General features: G+C 41.4%; 1 protein-coding gene across 1 annotated transcript in view; it reads left to right on the top strand.

The window, feature by feature from the left end:
• The first annotated feature begins 6,362 nt into the window (after nt 1-6,362).
• The window catches only part of LOC117244070, a 70,236-nt gene continuing 55,688 nt past the window's right edge, over nt 6,363-20,910 (top strand). The window contains exons 1-4 of the mRNA XM_033512916.1: nt 6,363-6,447; nt 7,921-8,007; nt 10,219-10,730; nt 13,877-13,921. Coding sequence (XP_033368807.1) covers nt 6,363-6,447; nt 7,921-8,007; nt 10,219-10,730; nt 13,877-13,921 — 729 coding nt within the window. The remainder of the gene's footprint in view (nt 6,448-7,920; nt 8,008-10,218; nt 10,731-13,876; nt 13,922-20,910) is intronic.

Genomic DNA, 20,910 nt, shown 5'->3' with positions numbered 1-20,910 from the left:
GGCACTCATGGGATGGTCCAGGTTAGCTGAAGAGATGAACATTCAGGGTTAATTCCCAACTTCAACCTCTGAAAATCAAATGAAGGCAATCATTCTGTGCAGGATTTAATTGAACCCTGAAGAGCTAGATAGGCATAACAAAGCTAGAGAGTGGGGAAATACTAGACCTCTGAGAGAACAAACTTGAGTATGAATATGTTAAGTGAAGTTGGGAAATGAGGGATTAATTATCCCTTCCATTTTGTTTTATTGCTTATTGAGTACAGATGAAAATGCAGTGAGGGACTTTTACCACCCTGTTCCAGATTTGAATTGACTTGAGAGACTGTGCAATCCAGCTAAACCTGAACGTGTTGCTGTGATTCTTTCTGCCGTTACCTCAGTTTTATACAAATCTGCTAAAGTTTGAAAAACAAATTGCAGGTCTGGTGGGTAACAGCAGCCAAGAGCCCCATATGTCTGTTTGAAAGGCTCTAATGAGGCCAAGGGAACGTTGTTTTGAAATCTAGCAGCATGACTGCTCTTGCAGAATTCTCTTTCCAAGGAGAATTGTGTCTCATTTGCACAATCTGAGACCGGTTTGCCTCTGGTCACCATTGCCCTGCACTCTCTGGTTGACTACTGCTGTGGAACAGCTGCAACCCTGGTCTGATTTTTGTCTCTTTTTAAGTCTTTGGCCAGCTGGTGGTCAGGCTCATTTGGCCACCTGTGTGCAAGGCCTCAAAACTTCTTTGGAAGCTGCTTTGAAAGTAACTCATGATAATAAATTCTGCTTTTCTTGCAGAACAACTGTTTCTTTTCTAATACAAATAAGCTGTTATTGATCAGTACTCACACACCAAGTTTGGCAAGCTTTTGCTTTTCATGCCTTGCTTCACAAATTGGACATTAAATTTTTTTGAGAAATACAAAAGCAAATTAGGGATATGTGATGGTTCTTGAAGCAGAACACAGAAATCATAATATATAAAGGATCATCAAATATAAGTGAAATGTAAAATTTTACTGCAGGCTTAATTTTATTTACAGACAAGAAAAACATGAATTTTGGAACAAATAACATAGTATACTTTTTCCAGAGCTTTTCAAACTCTCTTGATGGAAAGGTAGCAAGTGGATGATAAAAGAAGACCCAGGAAATCCATATCTTAAAAACATCAGGTTTTTTAACTAGCTGGGATCTATTCTGTTGTACCCTGTTCCTGTCAATCATTCTTGCTAGCAACAAAAAACCCACTCAAAGTAAGTTACTACACTTTGATACACATCTGAATCAAAGTATCAGTCAGCCAGTGCTCATCTGACTGACAGCCCAGAGGATGAGGTGTGAGACTACACAGCACTCTGCATTTCCTCCACTACAAACACTCCCTGCTCAGGGCAGGATGTGTGTCCAACCTGCAACAAGAGGTCAAAAGCAGCAACTGTTCCCTTCTTGCCAGAAAGGCATTCCTGGAAAGTGCTCCCAGCACTAACACCAGGAGTGCTGTTCTTTCCCTCTGGCACCTAGGAGCTGGTGGCTCTCTTCCAGATGATCCTGGTTACACGAAGGAGGGACTGTAAATTAGTGCAGGCAGTGCCATTGCCTTATTGCTTCTCAGGAGGGGGAAGAAGGGCACCTAGAGACAGACTGCTAGCACATACCTTCCTGATTTAGAAATCTTGAACAGCAGTAAATGGTAAGGAAAGTGTGTAGGCAGGCTTGCTTTCTGTCTGGTCCTTCCTGCTGCACCTCGTGTGGTGGGAGCCTGGCTGTGTGGCATAACAGGCTCACCTGTGGACACCCCATCCCAGCCTTGTGTGTTTCTACCCCACCAGTAGGTGCAAATTCTGGTTTGTGCATGTAATTCATCTCCATGATATTGCTGTGGAAAGCACTTGCTTGACCTCTAATTTTTTTTTGGAAAGAGTTGCTATGTTACAGCTGGTGTCTCTCTCTGCTAGCGGGCACTGGAAGAGTTAAATGGTTCGGTCCCTTCTGCAGCATGATTCTGATTTGCCCATCAAGCTGAGTTTTTTTGGCCTTTTAAAACTCTTTCTAAAAGGGATATGGGATGTGAGTTATGTGGGGGTGGTATACAGCTGTGCTGTGTAGCCTGGCTCTCTGTGCAGTCTCACAGCAGTAGAGGATTTTAGCTTTGGTCTGTCACCTTCTGTCCCCAGCTCTCCCCTCTGGCCCTGCCTTTGCAAATGGTGACTTCCACACTGAGGGGGAGTTTTTTTTAATTTTTCTGGAGTTGCACAATTGATAGGTGTTGGCTGGGCTACAAACCAAAAAAGCTTTAATCATCACTCATAATACACTTCATTTCTTGAACTCAGATGTTGAAGTCTGAATTTCAGTTATCTCATACTTGTCTATAAAAATAAGTAGTTACTGTGGTATTCATTTGGAAAAAGTAATGAAAAATACAGCATGTCACATGCTTAAAATAGCAAACCTAAGAAACTGTTACTTCTGTCTGCTTGAAATTCAAAACACTGGAGAAATTAACTCAGTTTGGGGTATGATTTGTTTTTTTACCAGAATTGGATATAAAGCACCTCCACAGTTAAGTAGCTCTGTTTTTCTTTCTCATCTTCAAGCTAAAATCATCCTTAAAAAGACAAATGTGAGATGGTTGAAGGGGTGGAAATACTGACTATTTGGTTTTGGGTTAGAAATTTTTGATTTCTGATTTCTGTATGCTTTCTGAGTTCTTTATTGATTTGAATGTTCAGTTTGAGAGGTAATAATTCCCTTTGATACTAAAGACACTTGATGTTGCATAGCTCCTGTAATAATGGAGGCTTGGTCCTGTTTATGCTGAATAGACTTTATTATTTTCCAGACTGTAGGTTGGATCCCTTAAAGCAGAATTTATGAAGCTGAAGTACGTCAGCTGCTCTCACTCCTGTTCTCAGTGTGTGAGATGACGGTTTACTGAGTGAAAACCTAGCAGCATGTATGAGCTTTCAAAATTAATTGTAAATATTCTGATGCTTTCCTCTGTTCAAGGTTGTAGCTTCCTCAGGCTCTGTGTGAATCTTATTAATGGAAACGTTTTGTTTCTCCATTGTTTCTTCAAGTATCTTTGCAGTTGCTGAAAATCTTATGTCTGTGTACAGGTTTGATGAGTCTTTTGTCTGAGTAGACATGCTGAAAGTAACAAAGTCCATTTTCTTGACACTTAGCTTTTTTTCTCTAACACTGAATAATAAATGAATCTTTTAGGAGGGCTATAACTCAGTTATTCCATGTGTTTAAGCAGATCTTTAGCAGGATCTAAACTGAAAGTCTGCCCCCAAAGGAATTAGTATCTTTGTCCTCAGTCACCTAAAGTATCTGTGTCACAGCTATTGGGTAGCTAACTGTGTATGACACGTAATCTTACATCACGTTAATGTTACTGAATTATGCTTGAAATATTGCTTTCTGTCCTCTCTCTGTATTTTTAAGCACCCTTAATGTCTTTGCTATCACAACGTTTCCTCATCTGTTACAGAAAGAAAATTAAGGTAGTAAGCTTTTGAATTCTAAATTATTTTAATTTAGAAAGTTTATACAAAAAAAATTAGTTCCTGAGCATTCTGTCACCAGAATGTTGTTCTAGATCTAAAATAATCATTTCATTATGTGCTTAAGTTGACAGTTTGCTTGGACTTCTAAATGTAGCTACTGACAGAAACAGTGACCTGTACAAAAGTAATCTGTTTTGTCAATGAAAGTTGAAGAAGACTTAAATTTATTTATTAAGGACAATTCCCCCTGTGTCGTCTGGAGTAGGACAGGTGCTCTTACCCTGTTTAGTGGAGCCACATCCACCCTAATGAGACTGTAGTAGCTGTGCAGCCCTGCTGCCTTTTCCTGTTAGTGCTTCTGTTACTTCTGTGTGCTCCAATTCTGGTACCAAAGCTGTTCTTGCTCCTTTTAGTGAGGAAGTGTTTAAGGAGCTGGAGAGACTAGGTTAAAGCTACCATCTCCTATGGCATTGAGGTGACAGGAAAGAGTTTTTCCTTGTTTTTTGGGGAGAGAAGAAGGGTACATTGGGGTGGTATTTTCTCTGGATGCAGTGAGGCAGATTGAGTATGTGAAGTGTCAAACATTCTCCCAGATCATCCTGAATTGGTTTATTGGCTCCAAATCAGTTTTCCTGGCCCTGAGTTGAGGGCAGTGTGACTGTCCTTTTCCCTTCCCATCCCCTTGTTTTGGCTGCAGTAAGTATTCAAGCTGTGCTGCAGCTGCAGAGAAGCCTTGATCCAGCCTGACTGGAGCTGTTTGTGTTCATCTCGCCAGCCTCTGGCAGAAGTGGCTGTGTGTAGCAGGAAAGTGGAAGCCTCTTTGTTCAGCCAAGGTACTGCTGCTGCAGTAGGAACTGGCAGAGATGGGAATGCGTCCTTGGAAATCTCTGCTCTAGGGCTGTGTCAGCTGCTCCTTGAAGAGCTATATACAGTGCATTTTGGGGAAAACAGTCTCTTCTGTGCCTGTAAGATGAAAACATGAAGTCACAGAATTTAGTCTAATCTTGTGTAGCAGGAAAGCTTTTTCTACAGCTTATCTTTGTTGAACATCTTTAACGGCTGCTTACCAGTGTATAATGGGGAATTACAGCTTTAATGAAGAATATCCCAGAATTTTGCACAGGGAATTGCTGCGTAGGACATTACCTCAGTAAATGTTTCTGAGGGTCAGCATGTTTGCCACAGGAGTCCTTTCAATTTATTTTTTAATTAGGTACAGGATGTAGCAGGTAAGGCTACCCTGTGTTTGGCAGCTAAGCTCTGAGAGTGGCTAATGCCTTGCGCGGCATTAAGGAGACTAACAGGCTTTGGCTTTTGGGTAAAGTGTCAGCAGATCAGCTCAGGCTTTCTAGCTGTGCAGGCTTCCAGTGCAAGCATGATGTAGTACCCAAATGGCTTGTGGAAAAATCAGTCACCACCTGGTTTAGTGGAGGTGGCACTCAAGTGGATTGTGGAGCTTGGCTGATGCCACTTGGTGCTGCCTGCAGTGTTCTGCACTGGCTCACCACGGTCCCAAGGCACTCAGACCCAGTAGTGTACCTCAACTAAACTGATGGGTCAGTGCAGGAGCAGAGTGGGGTCTCTGCTGTTCTAGCCAGTTATCCCAGCTGGGGACATCAGCTAAGCCATGTCTGTACTGAAGGAAGCTGGTCTACTGCAGATATCTGAACTAGGTTTTCTGTTTCCCAAGTTAATTCTTCCAGTATCTAACTATTCAATGATATTAAGAACTGATTAATGTAGGATGTGCTAAGTAGCTGCATCTTTAATGCAGATAACTAACAAATGTGAAAAGTGTTTGTTTTTATACAATTCCTAATAGCTCTCATCCCTGTTTTGCAGAGGTACCAGGCTGGCTTGTAATAGCTGTCTGTTGCCCCCTTTAAACTGAAGGAGTCTAATTACTCTTGTTGCTCTCTAAGCTTATTGATTTTAATGTTCAGTTCTCATTAAATACAAATGCTGAAGCCAGACCATTGCAAAGCTTAGGAATTAAGCTGACTTCCTCTCCAGTTGTGAGCACTTCCTATTTCAGGGGATTCAGCAGACATGATTTTAATTTGAAAATGTTAAATTATGAGCTTTGCAGGGGGCAGATGCACACTGCTTTGATACTGAATGCCTTGTCTGCCACTGTTTCCTCTTGTGTTTCTCAGGCATGTACTTCACAACTAAACTGTAAATTGTTTTAGTAGCACTAGAGATGCCTCTCCTTTTGTAGTAAACAGTATTTCCCCATGTCTGGCACAATTAGCAGTGTATAAATATTGTTTTGTTCTTCTCTCAAGTTTTGCACAAATGATGATAGGATATCCAAGTGCCGAGCTGGAACTGCTTAATGCTGAGACAATGAACAAACGAGCTGAGGATAAATGTATTCATCTTGTTTAGGAATGAGCTTAAAGCATTTCAACACCTGCTCTCATGGAGAAAAAGTAGTGTTAAGGATTTTGTTTATTTGCTTTCAACCAGGAAAAGTAGCTTTTGGTAATTTTGGTATAAAATCAAAAAAAGTATAGGTAACTTGGACTTCCCTCCATCAAAGAATGATGTATAGATCCTGTTTAAAACCTGCCCTACTTTTGCTAGTTACTTCTAGCATTTGACACATTTTTGCCACAGATTTCATCCATCTAACACAAGCTTGGCTGTACAGACTAGAGGAAACTAGTCATGCACAGCATGTTCCTTTCACATTTGGGATGGTGTAATGAAAGTCCCATATGAGCCCCAAAGCCCATGATTTCTACTTCCCTGCCATAAGGCTGCATTTCACTGTAAACTAGAGCAGCAGCTGATGGATGGATCATTGTGATGGATGGATCATTGTGATGGATGAATCATTGTGATGGAGACACATGATGACAGTGGTCTATGTGGATCTAACACCATCAATGGGATGTGCTCAGGCCTCTCCTCTTGCTGTTGAGATTCTACTTGTGCATGGTGTGTCTATGTCACCTTCTGCCACTGTGTGTGGCAAGCAGCATGTTCCTCATCATGGGGTGCCAAATCCTGTAGCTGAAGGGTATCTATCAGCAGGACTTCTAGAGTGATTTCCTCCAGTTTACGCCAACCATTCACTGTCAAGTGAGGAATTCTGAAGTGTTCTTTAAACTTTGCCTTGGTCTTTTTCTGTTTAACATTAGGAGGAATTTTTTCTGAGAATAGCAATTAAGCATCCTTCCCCCTGTGCTTATTCTATAGGTACCAATATGCAACAGAATAACGAGTTCTGTTTGTTACAAGATGACTGCTTGCTTGAAATGTGTTTATGCGCTGCATGATAGAGTTCTTTCTTACCCAGGTCTATCCTTTTTTGGCTACAGTACATAGTAAGAACCACTGGAAAGGACCAAAGAAATTACTTTTTTTGTGCCTTGGGAAACTGGATTAATATTCAGGAAATGTTGCACGAGCTCTGCTCTGATTTTGTTCTTAAGTGACCTTTGGGGAAACTTCAGCACACATTGTACAATCTGATGTCTTTGGAGGTTAGGGGTTGATCAGTGGTTGGGTCTTTTGTAGTTGAGCATTCAAGGCTTTCCAGGAGTCCTTTAGCAGCCAAAAATGGCATCAGAAAAGCAATGGACTCTACAGATGCTCTCTAATGCAGCACGTGAAAGGGACAGGAGAGAGTTACTACTTTGCTCCTGGCAATTGTTTTCCTCCCATTTTTACTAATGCTACTGACACTTCAGAGACCTGATCTCTTCTCAGGACCAGCATTTGGGGGATTCCATCCTTTAAGAACATGTTCCATGTAGCTCTTGTTTGCCTGGGAGTTACTGAAGGTCAAGTTTAAATTTTGCTACAGATGAACAGACACCTAAGTGGTCAGTCTTGTCACAGAAAGTTATGTGCAAGAAAGGAGTTTTCACTTGAGTGAAAACTTGATTGAAATTTAGAAGAAAAAAAAAAAAAAAAAAAGCTGTGCAGGTGATGCTGGTCTGTCAGTGTAGCCAGCCTAATGGTGGATGATGTTTGTACTGTGGCAACCAGGAAGAGGCATTTAAGTGCAGAGGGGAATAGATGGGAATGCCTTTGAGGGAGAGAGGATTTTCTTGCTGATTTCTATGTCAAGTAGTATCTCTTTTGGTTGCTGGACAGGCAGAAAGTAGTCTAACTCAAGCTTTGAGCAAGTTTTGAGCTCAAGCTGCGTGCAGATGAATGTGTGTGTTTTGGCATGAGGTAACTCCATTCAATTGAGCACTGAAGTCATGAACTTGGAAGTGTGTTGAGCTAGTGGCAGAGAATATTTCTCTGTGCTTCATCCCTTTGTTACATCAAATAGGGAAATAGTCCTTTTCTTTTCCACAAAGCAGTGGACATGTAAGTTATTAAAGTGTCTTAATGTGATTTGTACACAATGCTCTTAAGAAATTTTCTTCTGTACTTGCGTATCTCCTGCTCGTGTAGGAGTTACCATAGCCCAGTGGGATATTGATGTGTCTAATCCCCCACTCTGCATCTGGCAGCAACCATTAGCTACCACTCAGGAGACAGGTAAAAATAGATGACAAATCACCATGCAAGTAGTCCAGTGCTTCTTTACACAGGAGATAAAGATGCTTGTATTCTCTTGATGCAAGTTGAACTAATAGCCTTGCAACTCTCAGCCTAGCAAGCATACCTGCAAATATTACTTCTGCTAAATTGTGAGTGTGGTTAACCAATATTTTTCCTTAGGAAAAAAAATCTTTAACTACTTCTTGCTCTGACCAGATTTCTTGTGTGTCCTCAGAGACCAATTTCTTTGAATTTCTGTCTGCTATTTTGTGTGGTTTTTCCTCCTCTATGTTCCATCCCCCTCTTCCCTTCTTTTTGTTTATTCTGCTCCTAATGAGGTATTTTTGGAAGTGGAGTACCACTGATTTTGTGATGCTGCAAAATAAAGGGCAGGGGGAAAATTACCCAAACCCACATTTTCATTTGAGCTGAGGTTAAAAATTTCTGCACTTTTTAGGTAGGGATAAGAAATGGAGTATGGAATGCATGCTTTGGTTAGTCCAATTATTTTTGAATACATAATTTGAGTTCAAGTAATCTTGGTGCTGAAAGAGTTTAGTCTACTGCACAGCACATGTAGTGTGCTTATAACAGAAGTATATATGTCATAGCAATAACAAGATCTTATAATTTGTTTTTCCCTGCTTTTATTTTATGCATGTTTAGACTGACCAAACTGGTCTGGAAATAAACTTGTGAGTTTTGATGTCCCAGTTTGATAACAGATTTATACTTAAGGAAGCATGTAACTGTATGTCTCAAGAATTAAGTAAAGTTCATGGAAAAGTTGTAAGAAACATTAGATCTGTATGCACATGTTTTCCCATACTTTGGATTTGCCTCCCCTGGGATTACTTGGACCTCCCCAGTTCCCTGTTGTCACAGACACTTGGCTCTTGCTCTCAGCCTGTAGCATCCAAGATTTGTGTCCCAAAGGCTAAAATACAGTCCTGTAAATTGGAGTTAAACGCATTTTAAAAATCAAGATGGCATGTGATATAGTCATGTACAATCTTCTCGGGGATAATATATCTGGTTGATAAAGGTCCCTGGGTTTTGTAAAACAGGTGTGGTTTGTGCTCTGGATTGGTTGTGTTTGATTCTGGCTTTGGCCTCTCAGATGTTGGCACTGTGAGGTTGTTTGGGAGAGCCTCTATGACAAGTTAAAGGTAGGAACTCATCTCTCATGTGTTGCTGGGGAAGAAACAGGAACAGGACACAAGAGCCAGGGAGTGTGTTACAGCTGGGTACTGCAGCTTCTGACCTCAGTTACCTGTCTGTTATGTGACTAACATCACTCCCACTACACTTTTTTGGTGAGCAGTGAGTAAACGCACTAATCTAGCTATTTAATCGCTCAATCTGTAAAGCAGATGAAACTGCATAATTGGTGTTACAAGTTGTTACTTAATTGTTGTAACAGATGTCAAGAAAAGTGTTCGTATTCTAACACAATTAAAAGACTCAGTTCTCGCAGCAGTATCTGAATTCATGGCTCTGTAACAAACAGAGGACTCTGGGTGAGGACTAATTTGTTTTTTTTCTTTATTATGGTTTGTGAGTTTGATTTTCCTAACCATGTTTAGCATTTGGACTCACAGGGGAGCTTTTTCATGTTAAATAGAGTTTGGGGAAGCTGAGATGGGACTGGAGGAGGATCGCTTCTCAAGTGTTCCTTAGTAGACTGGCAGAAGAATTTTTGTTGTTAATGCAAACTTGTGCTGAATGTGTACAGCACTGCTTATATGGAAGCAAACTGTGGCATTTGGAGCATGGAACAGAAGAAAAATGCACTTTGCACATTGATTCTTCGTTCCAAAATGGCTCTTTGAAGAGTAGTGATTTATTGAACACTAAACCCTTTTGGCCTCTGATGAAGTTGCCTGGACAAGTTAAAATGCATGTTTTGTCCTAAATTTGAGGAGAATTCAAATCAATATCTGCATAAACCACGGTCGTGCTTGCTATAGTAAGGTTGCAATAGCTTTTGAGATGTGAAGGAGGAGGGAAGGGCACGTGAATAAACAGACTACAGGCTTTGTAGTACAGAGATAAAATAGTGAAGGAAGTGATAGTTCTTTTTAAGACTGGAATAATACTGGGCTTTGTAAACCTTAGATATCCTTCTGCTAGCCGCACGCTCTACCGCGCTTCCCCCGTCCTACACATTGGCTACAGACTGACTAACCCCTCCTGTTGCCTCTCCAGCCCCAGTTCGGCCTTGGCGCCGTTCTGGCCCCGGGGGCTGCTCGGGCGGGGCCGGCGGGGCGGGGGGGCCGCGCTGCCGTTGCCATAGCAGCGCCCGCCGCCGCCGCAGCATCCTCCGCAGCAACTTTCCCCAGCTCCAAAGCGAGCCGAGGCGGCGGCGGCGGCGGCCGGGAGGGACGGGACGGGGAGGCGAGGGTCCGTCGGTGGCTGCGGAGCGGCGGTCGCTGCCAAGTCCTGCCCGCCGCGCCTGGGAGCGCCCGAGCCCCGCCTGCGGCTCCCCGGGGGCAGCGCGGAGCCATTTTGCCGAGCGGGTGGGCGGAGGGTCCCGGTCCCGGTCCCGCTCGGAGCCGGGTCCCGTCCTCCCCCGGCACCTTCTCTTGTCCGCTGCCGCCAGCGGCCGAGGCGCGCTGCTTCTGCTTGATCTCGTCCTCGGGCAAGAATCGCCCAGCATGCCGATCGCCCACTTGCTGGAGCTATGGAAAGGGATAGAGGTGGAACCCATGGAGACGGAGGTGAGCGGCGGCGGGCCCCCCTTTCCCGCAGGGGAAGCGCTCGGTGGTGCCCCAAACCTCAGCAGATGGGGTGTGAGCAGAGCCCGCTCTGCCGGCTGCTGGGCGCGGGAGGCAGGCGAGGCTCGGGAACCTGTTGGCTCCCCGGCGGAGAGGTTTGGAGCTCCCGCGGAGCCCGGGCAGTCCGGGATGTCCCGTCCCGCCCTGTCCGCCCGGCTCCGGGCTCGGGTCGGAACCGTGTCCCGGGAGACTGGGCTGGATGGAAAGGAAAGAGCGTATACAACAGATGGAAACCCATAGAGCGGGCTGAGTCGGACTCGGGCTCATATTTAAACGTGGAGTACATGATCTGTAATTTGAGGCTCGAATAGGTCCGTGGACCTCCCTTGGGTTCTGATTAGCCATTTGCCCATTACCTCTTAGCGTAAGACACTGCTTTCCGGATGATACTGGAAACCCGATGCCGTGATAATTAGTCGGCTGCTGTGTTGCGTGTGCTCACAATTTGTCTCGCAGTGTTTTCGTGAACTGCAATCTAAGGTTATCTTGTGTCAAGAAAGGCATCATTCAAGTTCAATAAGTGTTTGGACAGTGCTCTCAGTCACATGGTGTGGTTCTTGGGGATGTCCCGGGCAGGAGCTGAGCTCTGTGATCCTTGTGGGTACCTTCCAGCTTAGGTTATTCTATGACTTCATGGTTTTCGTACTGTAATGGGACAAGGTAGATTCCTGAGTATTTCTGGGACTGTTGAGCTGTGCAAAAACCCCAAAGTATTTCATGTCAATTGTTTGTAGCACAGGATGCACATTTGTAACAGACAGGTGGTAGAAATAGATGAATGAAATGTGTGAGGTGGAGTGGGATGGTATTTATTTTTTAGCCCCTCATCCCCTTGTTTGATTGAAGTGCTATAAGAGGGTTTTGGAGAGAGGGAAAGATGGGAGTGTAACTGAGCCATACAGGTTATGGAGAACAAAACACTTGACTCAAAAGGAGCTGCTGAACTGCAGGAAAACTGCAGGAATGGTTTCATGCAAGATGTTAATTTGTACTTGTAAACAGTACAGCAGAAGTGATAATGTGATATATTATACCAGCACAGATCATTCTGGAGTCCCTGGGTTAAAAACAAGCTATGAGGGGCTTGCAAAGGTTTAAATCATGTAATTCACTTCTGAATACTGCCACTTTGTGGGATGAAAGGAACCTGAGGGCTAATAAACAGGTTATAGCTGGGAAACTGTGTATCATTCCTGATTTTGTTTTAGAAGTTAGCTGACACCTTGTAAAATCACTTTCACAATGAGAAGACTTCTATAATTTGTATGGTGAAGTTTTCTGCTGAACATCATAGAAATGGTGCCCCCTCCCAGGTCTACCTTTCTGTTGACTGATATTCGAAGTCCATATATGTGCCTGTTTTTTATCTTCCTCCTCCCCTTCTTTCTAAAATCAGTTAAGTTTTTGTGTGCCCAGTGTATTTTTTTCTGGCCCAGACAGAAAGCACTTCAGTCATTTTCTGTTTATTTCTGGGAAAAACTCCCCTGTATCACAGAGTAAATCCTGCACTAATGCCTAATGTACCTTGCCTGGGTCGATGTCTTTGTATTATCACCTCTTTAGCTGGTAGAGGACTACTTAGACCTTTCTTTCAGTAGAAACTGTGTGGATCTCTTTACCAAGGGTAATTGATCCATTGCAGTGATAGTTAATCAGGTATGTTGGTTTGGAGGTTTTGGTGGTAGCTTTTTTTTAAATTTCCTGCTTGAAAGAACAACATAGATAGATGTTCTATCACTTGCTGAGATTTCACTTATGAAAAGTTTAGGGAGCTAAAGAATTGCAGGCATAAACTCCTGCAATTTAGATAGGAACAACAGATAAAGCACCATTTATTGGCACTATTTATTGCTGTCTCTAAGCACAATAAAGATATGCTATAACTAAAGACCATTTTAGATCATGCTATAGATAGAATTGCTAAAGTATTGTTTCCTCAAATCTAGTAAAAGCACTTAGAAATTAATTTCATCTCTTGTGGGCTCTTGTCCATGAAGACATTTTCAATCAGCAGAAACATTTACTCTTTAATGAGCTGAATGCAGCTTAAACACTAGTGGTTGTACTGATTCAAAAGAACTGTCATGGTCTCTGAATCTGTGTGGGATAAAATGTTTTCATGATTGTCTGCAAGTTGTTCTTTTTCACAGAAGCTTTTCACAGTTAGTAGACAAGGAGGGAGACAGTTTAATTCTTTGATGCATATGGACCTGTTTCTCCTTCCCTTCCTTAATGCCAAAAACCCTTTTAAAACAGACATTTATGAGTGCCTGTGCATGACTCAGGTGAATGACTTGCAAATATTAAAGACAGCTTTTATAGTAAATCAATCACTTGATAAGGAAGAGTGCATCAAGGGCATGTTCTATATTATGTTTGTGTAAAGGAAGATTAGAGTGAAATACTGCTGCTTTCACCTGTTGACTCAGGAGGTCATTAATTTTGTTTGACAAGTAAGCAAGAAAATTGGAATATTTGCTATTCTAGAACTTCTTTGAGAGTAGGCAAAATTATTGATCCCACTCAAGCTGGGTGGGTGAGATAGTGAATTACAACATTGGGAATATTTTTCCTGAGAAAGGGTTGTGTGATCAAGTTCTGTGTAATCTTTCCACCTGTTTTCCAAAGGGTTTACCACTTAATGGATTTTAGGTGAGCACAACATTTAAATGGAACTGGGTGTTTAGAAAATTTCCTTCTTTATATACACATATATTCTCTCTTGCTATCAAAATACGATGATCCATTTCTCAGTTTTTTCAGTAATAATATTTTTTTCTTTATCCATTCTATAATAAATTTGGCTTCAACTATTCATCAGCAATTTTAATTGCTCTTTTGTTGTGCTTTCTTCTTGTAACCTTTTATATATCTAGGAGAAAGCAGGGCCCTATGGATTCAAAGGTTAATTTACCTGTGCAAAGTGTGAAGAATTGAATGAACCTATTATAGTAGGATAAACTGAAAGCAGCTTAACTGCCCAAAACTAAATTGACTGTGTTTTGTGCTAGATCTTGGCTTAAAATTGTCTTTCTTGGTAGTGTGTATTTACAGGATTTTTCTTCTCTTTTCTCCTCTCTGTTTACTAGACTGTGGTGGAAGATTCTGTCCTGGATGAAGAACCTGTAAAAGAGGTAGATCAGCTGATTCATGGATCACACAAATGTTAACAAATTATTCTAATATCACCTTCTGTCTTCATGAAACAAAATGTGTCTGGTACATATTCTCTGCATGGTTGTAGCTGTCAAGATACAAAGTCAACCCATTTTTGATCTCTTATTACAAGGTCAAGTAAGGAATAAAAAGATTATTAGGGGATTTATTTTACAGATGTTGGCTGTGCATTTTTCCCACAAAAGTGCACACAGCTTCTTGAGGTATATAGTTTTCCTGCAGAGATTTTGTAATGACCTTAAAAAGAGTAACTGTCATGTTAACAAGGTTTGTGTATTGTAAATTGTGCACAAGTTAATTCCACAGACAAATTGAAGTCATTACCACTTGTTCCCCTGGCTGGCTCTTCACCACAGCAAGACTGAGCTAACCCTTCACTTCAAGTTAATCTGTTGTTTATATTATTGTAGCACTGTACTATTGTGCTAATTAAAACACAAAAAAAACCCCAAACAAATCTAAACCTACAGGAAAGGTAAGTCTTGCCTAAAAGTGTTTAAATGCCAAAAAAGTAATATGAAGATATAAAGCAGGCAAGGTCAAATCATCCTTCACTACTATGATGAGTTGAGGGCAAAGCTTGACACTGGTCCCATGTGTCAGGGCAAAGTGCTGCTGGTTTGTGTAGTGAGCCAGGGTGTGCTTGATAGATCATCAGCCATTTGCTGATGTCAAAAAGCAAAGTAGACTGAATCCCTCCAGGACTGAAGGGAGGCTGCAAAGATGCATGACTAAGTAGCCACCTTTTGAAGATTAACTTCCTGGTATCTCTTACTCCTTGAAATAGAAAACTTACCTTTGATGTTTGATTTTCTGTGCAGAAATTTGTTAATTTTTACTATGTTAAAGGCATAGCTTAACCCCCTAATGATAGGAAGGAGGAAGGAATCTTAGCTTTGATCTCTGAAATGACTGCAACTTCCAAATGGATTTTTTTCCCCTTCCATTACCATTTCTTAAAAAGAGCAATAAATTACTCTTTAAAAAGCTTGGGGAAGAAGTGCAGGTAGCTTGGCTCATCACTTTCTTTGAGGATATGACTGAAGATAAAAGTTCTGGTTTGTGGGTTTTAGGAGGACTTTTTTGTGAATATAGCCTTCATATTTCCCAAATTAATTTAAGCCTAGGTAATTTTCATTCAGGATGCTCCTTATAATTTTTAAGTTTGAAATTTAGCGGAAAAAAAGAAGGTGTGTAATGTCTTCCTATCTAGAAACCTTGATCCTGTGTTCTCATTTTCTGATGTCAACATTGCAGTGTGCAATTTAATATCTGTAGTGGTGTTTCTTTCTGATTTTTTTTTCTCCTTTTCTCTGCTTCTCCTTTTCTCTTCATGCTATTTCAGCCCTTTGCTGGCTCAGCCTGTAAGCCTCTTCCATTTCCATGAAACTTGTGTCCTGCTGTGTAGTGGCATTGTAAGAAGGAACAGTCTACTCTTCAGGTGACTGATAGCTGTACTGTGCCCAACCCCAAAGAATATTTTTTATTTTGTTTTGAGACATTGAAACATGACTTAAGGAGTGAATTAAAATCATGTAATGCAATGGTTCATACCTGCTTAAAGGATGTTTTTGTAAATAACCTGCCTTAGGCTATGCTGGCCTCCTGCTGTTTCTCCCATGCTGTGTATAATGTGGACAAATGAGAGGGAGGTAAAATGCATTATGAAAACTTCATGTCTCATTTTTTCCTGAGGTCTGCTTTCCCTGTTGATGGATAAGTTCTTTAAATGTCTTGGGGGCATAAATTAATGGGATTGTTGCATAGAACAAGTGTTCCTGAGACATATCTTGGCCCTAGAGCACTGTGTCAGCTCTGCTGTAGGATTGTCACCCAGATTACTGAGGGTTGCTATCGGGACTTTTTCCTAGGAGGATGAACATCCCACAGACTCTGTTTTATGTGCCACAAAAGCAAGCAGATTAGTGGATGGAAATTTCCTTAAGAGGATTTTATACTCCTGCAGCAGTTATTGCTTAGATTTGTGGGATGCAGTTTTTTTGTTAAGAGGTTCTTTTTGACAAAATGGCCTTTTCCTGGGAGAAAAGGATAAGTGTGACCACCACTGTTGGTTAAAGGCTCCAGCATACTTAAGGGTGATATGTCCTGTGGTCAAGTTTAGGTCAAAGTGTTGGCATTCTACCTAAACTTCCTTGAAGTTGTAGCTGGCAGCAAAATTCTTTGTCACATTTTTCTAAAATAGTGAGTATATGTGCAAAACAGCTCCCAGTACTTTGAAAATACAGCATTCAGAAGCTATCTTGTAACATTGCTCGGAGCTGTTTTACCCTTTCAAGGGAATTTGTATGCCCTAGTTCAAACATTGCATGGGACTCTCAGGGAAAGTAGAGCAGATATGCAGTAGAAATGCTGATGCACAAACAGAACTGGTTGGCAAAACTGAAAATGGAAGTACCCAGGCTTACTCTTAACTCCAGTGCAGCTCCCAAAGACATGTAACTTCTGCTGATGGTGTGTGTGCTGGTGAAAATGCGAGTAATGAAATTGTGTAGCTTGTGGCAAGCACACGTTGCAGGCTCTGCCACTGTCTATAGTGAGGATGTGAATTTATTGGATCATCGAGAAAAGATCAAGTTTCTGTAACTAATGGCAGTAACAGCTTGTGTGATACTTTTTAGAAACTTAAGGAAAACTGCATTGAATGATCACAATGAGGAAAGCATGAAACCTGTGCACCAGTGGAGATTTTATATTTGTGGGTCTAGTGCTACAGTTATCAAGGCAATAAATGTTTGTGGCAGCACAGAAAACTGATGTTGGAAGGTGCCTCTGGAGATTATCTAGCCCAACCTTCCCTGCCTTGCTGAAAGAAGTGTCAGTGGTGGGAAAGTGCTTGTCACAGCATCCAATTGTGCCTTGAATGGACTCTACAAGGTCTCTGGGACACGGTTCTAGCATTTGATCACCCTAAGAAGAAAAGAAAACATTCATGTGTAAAATTTCCTGTGATTTGGTTTGTGCTCACTGCTTCCTGTCACTTCACTGGAGATACCACTGCAATGAATCTCATTCTGTCAATTTTATTTTCTCTCATTGGGGATTTATACATGTGAATAAGACACATTCTCTATTCTTTCCTTGTCTCTTGCATTGTCTTCTTCAGGGGGTACAATTCCATTTTTCCCAGAATCATTTTTGTAGGTCAGATCTGCTCCTCCATGGTTTATTTTTGTGGTGATTCACCTTCATTTGCTTCAGCAGGTTCACATTTTGTTTTGAACTGTGTAAGCCCAGAAGAAGGCATCACTCCAGATGTCTCAGCAGTGCTGAGTGGAAGAGAAGGATCCCTCCACCAGACCTGCTGGCAACACCTTTTCTAAAACAGCCCAGAGTGTTGTCAACTTCCTTTGCCAGCTGGCTCAATTCAGCTTGTCCACCAGGATTCCCAGGTCCTTCTCTGCAAAGATGAATTCCAGCTGTGTGGCCCCCAGCCTTTAGGGTTGTCTTTCTTGAGGTACAGAAACTTGCAGGTTCCTTTGCCAAACTTCAGGATAATACTGTTGTCCAATTTCTCCAGTCAGCAGAAGTCCCTCTGGACACAGCACAACTCTCTGGTGTTAGCAGCTGTTACTGCATTTTGTAACATTTACAAACTTGTAGAGTGTGCACCCTGCCCAATCATCCAAATCATTAATGAAGATGTTAAATAATCCAGTACCCAGTCTTGATCTCTGGGGTATGCTAGTAGGTGATGCCAACTGAACTTTGTGCAGATCACAGCCCTCTGGGTATTGATCAATTTTTGATCCATTTCACTGTTCACTTACCTGAGTCAATCAATCCCTCATCTGTTTGTCAGAGATGATGTGGGAGACAGTGTCAAAAGTTTTACTTGAAGCCTGTACCTTCATTCTTTAAAATGGTGAAGGCTGTCAGGTTGTTGAAGCACAATTTTCTTCTTCACAAATCTATGGTGACTACGGAAAACAATTTTCTTGCCATTCATATGCTTGTGAATTCTTTCCAGAGAGATTTGATTCATCGCCCTTTCAGGTTCTGAGGTGAAGCTGACTGGCTTGCAATTTGCTGGATCTTCCTTCTTGAAGAAAGGAACTACATAATTTCTCACACCTCTCAAGAAGCTTTTCCAATTTCCATGTGTCTTCAGAGTACTGAGACTGGCCACACAATGATATTGGCCAGTTTCCTCAGCATTAATGGATATATCTCATCGAGTCCCACATTCTTTTTGCAGGGTATGTTGTATTTGTTTAAGCACCCCCTAATCTGACTCCCCTCCACCAAAGCCAAATCCTTCTTTATCACCTTTTTCCAGGGGCCTGCAAGTCCTAAAGGCTCACAATTACCAGTAAAGACCAAGGCAATGAAAGCACTGGGTACCTTGGCTCTCTTGTCTCCTTTGTCACCATCTCCCCTTCCCTCTTCTGTAGCAGGACCAAAGGTATTTTGCTGCTGCTACAACTGCAGCAGTGCTTGTTACTCTCTATCTCAGATTCAATTGCACATGGGCCTTGGCTTTCCTGACACCACCACTGCATTCTTAATAGTCTTCATGCTTCTTCTGGACACTTCTGTTTCCTTCATTTAGATAGATTTCTCTGGCATGTCTGAGGTCTTTCAGATGCTCCTTGTCCATTCATGCAGGCCTTTGGCTGCCTTTGCATGATTTTTTTGCTGGTCAGGGTGGCCAAATCATGAGCTAGGAGGAGGTGATCCTTGAAAATTATCCTGCCATACTGTCCCCCTCTTTCTTCCAGGGCCATCTTCTGTGGGATTCATCCGAGCAGGCGCCTGAAGGGAACAAAATCTGTTCTGATGAAGTCTGCAATCATGATCTTGACTTTTGCTTTGCTCTGTTATCTTGGGATCTTGATGATAACTGCAAGGAAAGCTGCTCTTGAACATCAGTCTTGGCCAGTTCTTTCTTGTTTGTAGGGATCAGGTGCAGCAGAACAACTTCCCTTATTGGCTTGTTGATCACCTGTATCAAGGATTCATCAATGCAACAATCTCTAGGATTGCTTTTGATTTTCAGAAGATGCCAGAGTGGGTAAAGTGGATTCTTTGAGGATTAGGGTCTGTGCATATGAGTCTTCTTCCTGTTGTCTGAAGAAGGCCTCTGCTTCTTCCTGGACAGGTTGTCTGTAGTAGTCACCTTCCAGAGTGCTGAGGCACATCTGTGCTAGCATAATGTTGAACCACCAGCAGCAGTCTCTCTTTCGAAGGGGCTGGAATCATATTCAGCTACAGAGACAATAGGGAATGCTTCTAGGCTGTTGTGGTTTTCACAAGGATTATGTCAAAACAGCTTAACCAGTGCACACCAACACTAGAGTTGGTGGTGTATCTGTTTCATGAAAAAAAACCAGCAGTGAACTTAAAGCAGGTCAGAACATTCTAGTTTGCCATTAAAAGAGTTGTTTTTCTTTTAAAGTTGGAGGGGTGGTTGTTGCTCTTTTCCAGTAGTAGCTGGTGAACTCTCACTTGTCTCCCATCTCAATTAATTAAAGGTCTCAATACACCTGGTATGGAGTCTTCCATCCATTGTAAAATTAAATATGTTGGTGATGATTTTTAATAGTAATTATAAATGACTGCACAGCCAAGGAAAAAAACATCTACATCTCTGTGCTTGAGCTTGTAGGTCACAGGTTGTCATGTGCATTGAGGTCCTTCGAACAGAATAATTTCAGTTTTCTGCTGCTTTGTGAGTAGTGTTTTAGTTGTCAGGATCAATCACAGAACACAAGACATTTCTTGGTATATATGTTTACACACAAGATGTCTGTACCTCATTAAAAAACTTGGCCTGCAAGAGGAGCTTTTCCTTTCAGGGAAAACAAATAGGAAGCTTATCATCAAATGAGTGGTATGCCATAAAGTGTACAGAAGGACAATTTTGTAATACGATGTAAAAAGCTTTTGAGGAGGGAAGCCTGGTTTGGGTTGCTAGATGACAGCAATGTGTTTACTGAACATACTGAATTTTTTCTTTCTCCAGAAAGCCAACCAACCAAACCCAACAACAATCAAACACTCAGAATTAAGGAACATCATTTAAGAAAAAGGTCTGAAATAATGTTGGGGTTTTTTTTGGTTTTGGTGGTTTTTTTGTTTTTTTTTTTTTTGTTTTGTTTTTTTAATCAAGTTATGGTTATAATCACGGAATGTAAGTAATTGTAAATCCAGATATTGTGCTGCACACCTTTGTAAAAGAAAGATTTGTGGGCATCAATCTGGGATGACTTTTTTCTCTCTATAGAAATAGATGTTGAGTGAACTCAAATGTAGGCCCTGACTGGAAAATTATGACCTTGCATAGTTTCTTACAAGATTAAACTACTGATGTATTTATGAAAAAAAAAAATTTCTTCTTTCCACAGCTCTTTGGGCATGTGGTGTAGGCAGTGTAAGGTGTTTTACTTAAAACTTTTATTTTAAAAAAATAACCCTTAATATTTAGCTCTTACAGAGGACTTGGTAAGCAGTAACTTTGTAAATTGATTTTTAGAAATTGTTTTAATTCCCAAAATATATTAATCTACTGTGCCTATTGTCTAACATTTGAAAAAGAGTAAATAACTGCAATTTGTTTTGGAATTAAGTTGATCAGTCAACCAACAGAATATTGTGAAATTGAAAAATACACTATACACTATTGGAAAAATAGTGTATAAAAGTGTGTGTTGTTGATAAAGGTTTTTTTGTCACTGACTTTGTGTGGCTAAAATGTGAGAGGGGACAGCTGGGGTCATGGAGTGAATGAAATATCTCCTCCTTCTCTTGCACCCCAGAGCCTGTGTTCAGAATCCCAGCAATGAAGGAGAAGCTGACAGGGCAACAGCTGTGCTACTCTTACTGAAATAGAATTTTGTTACTTCTGATACTTTGTAAATTGGTTTCTTCTTGTCACTGTCTCATCAGCTGAATTAAAGCAAAGGTGGGGAGATATCAATACAGGAGG

This window comes from Parus major, chromosome 3, assembly GCF_001522545.3.
Source record: "Parus major isolate Abel chromosome 3, Parus_major1.1, whole genome shotgun sequence".
Taxonomy (NCBI): domain Eukaryota; kingdom Metazoa; phylum Chordata; class Aves; order Passeriformes; family Paridae; genus Parus; species Parus major.
This window is presented reverse-complemented; position numbering and strand designations above follow the sequence as displayed.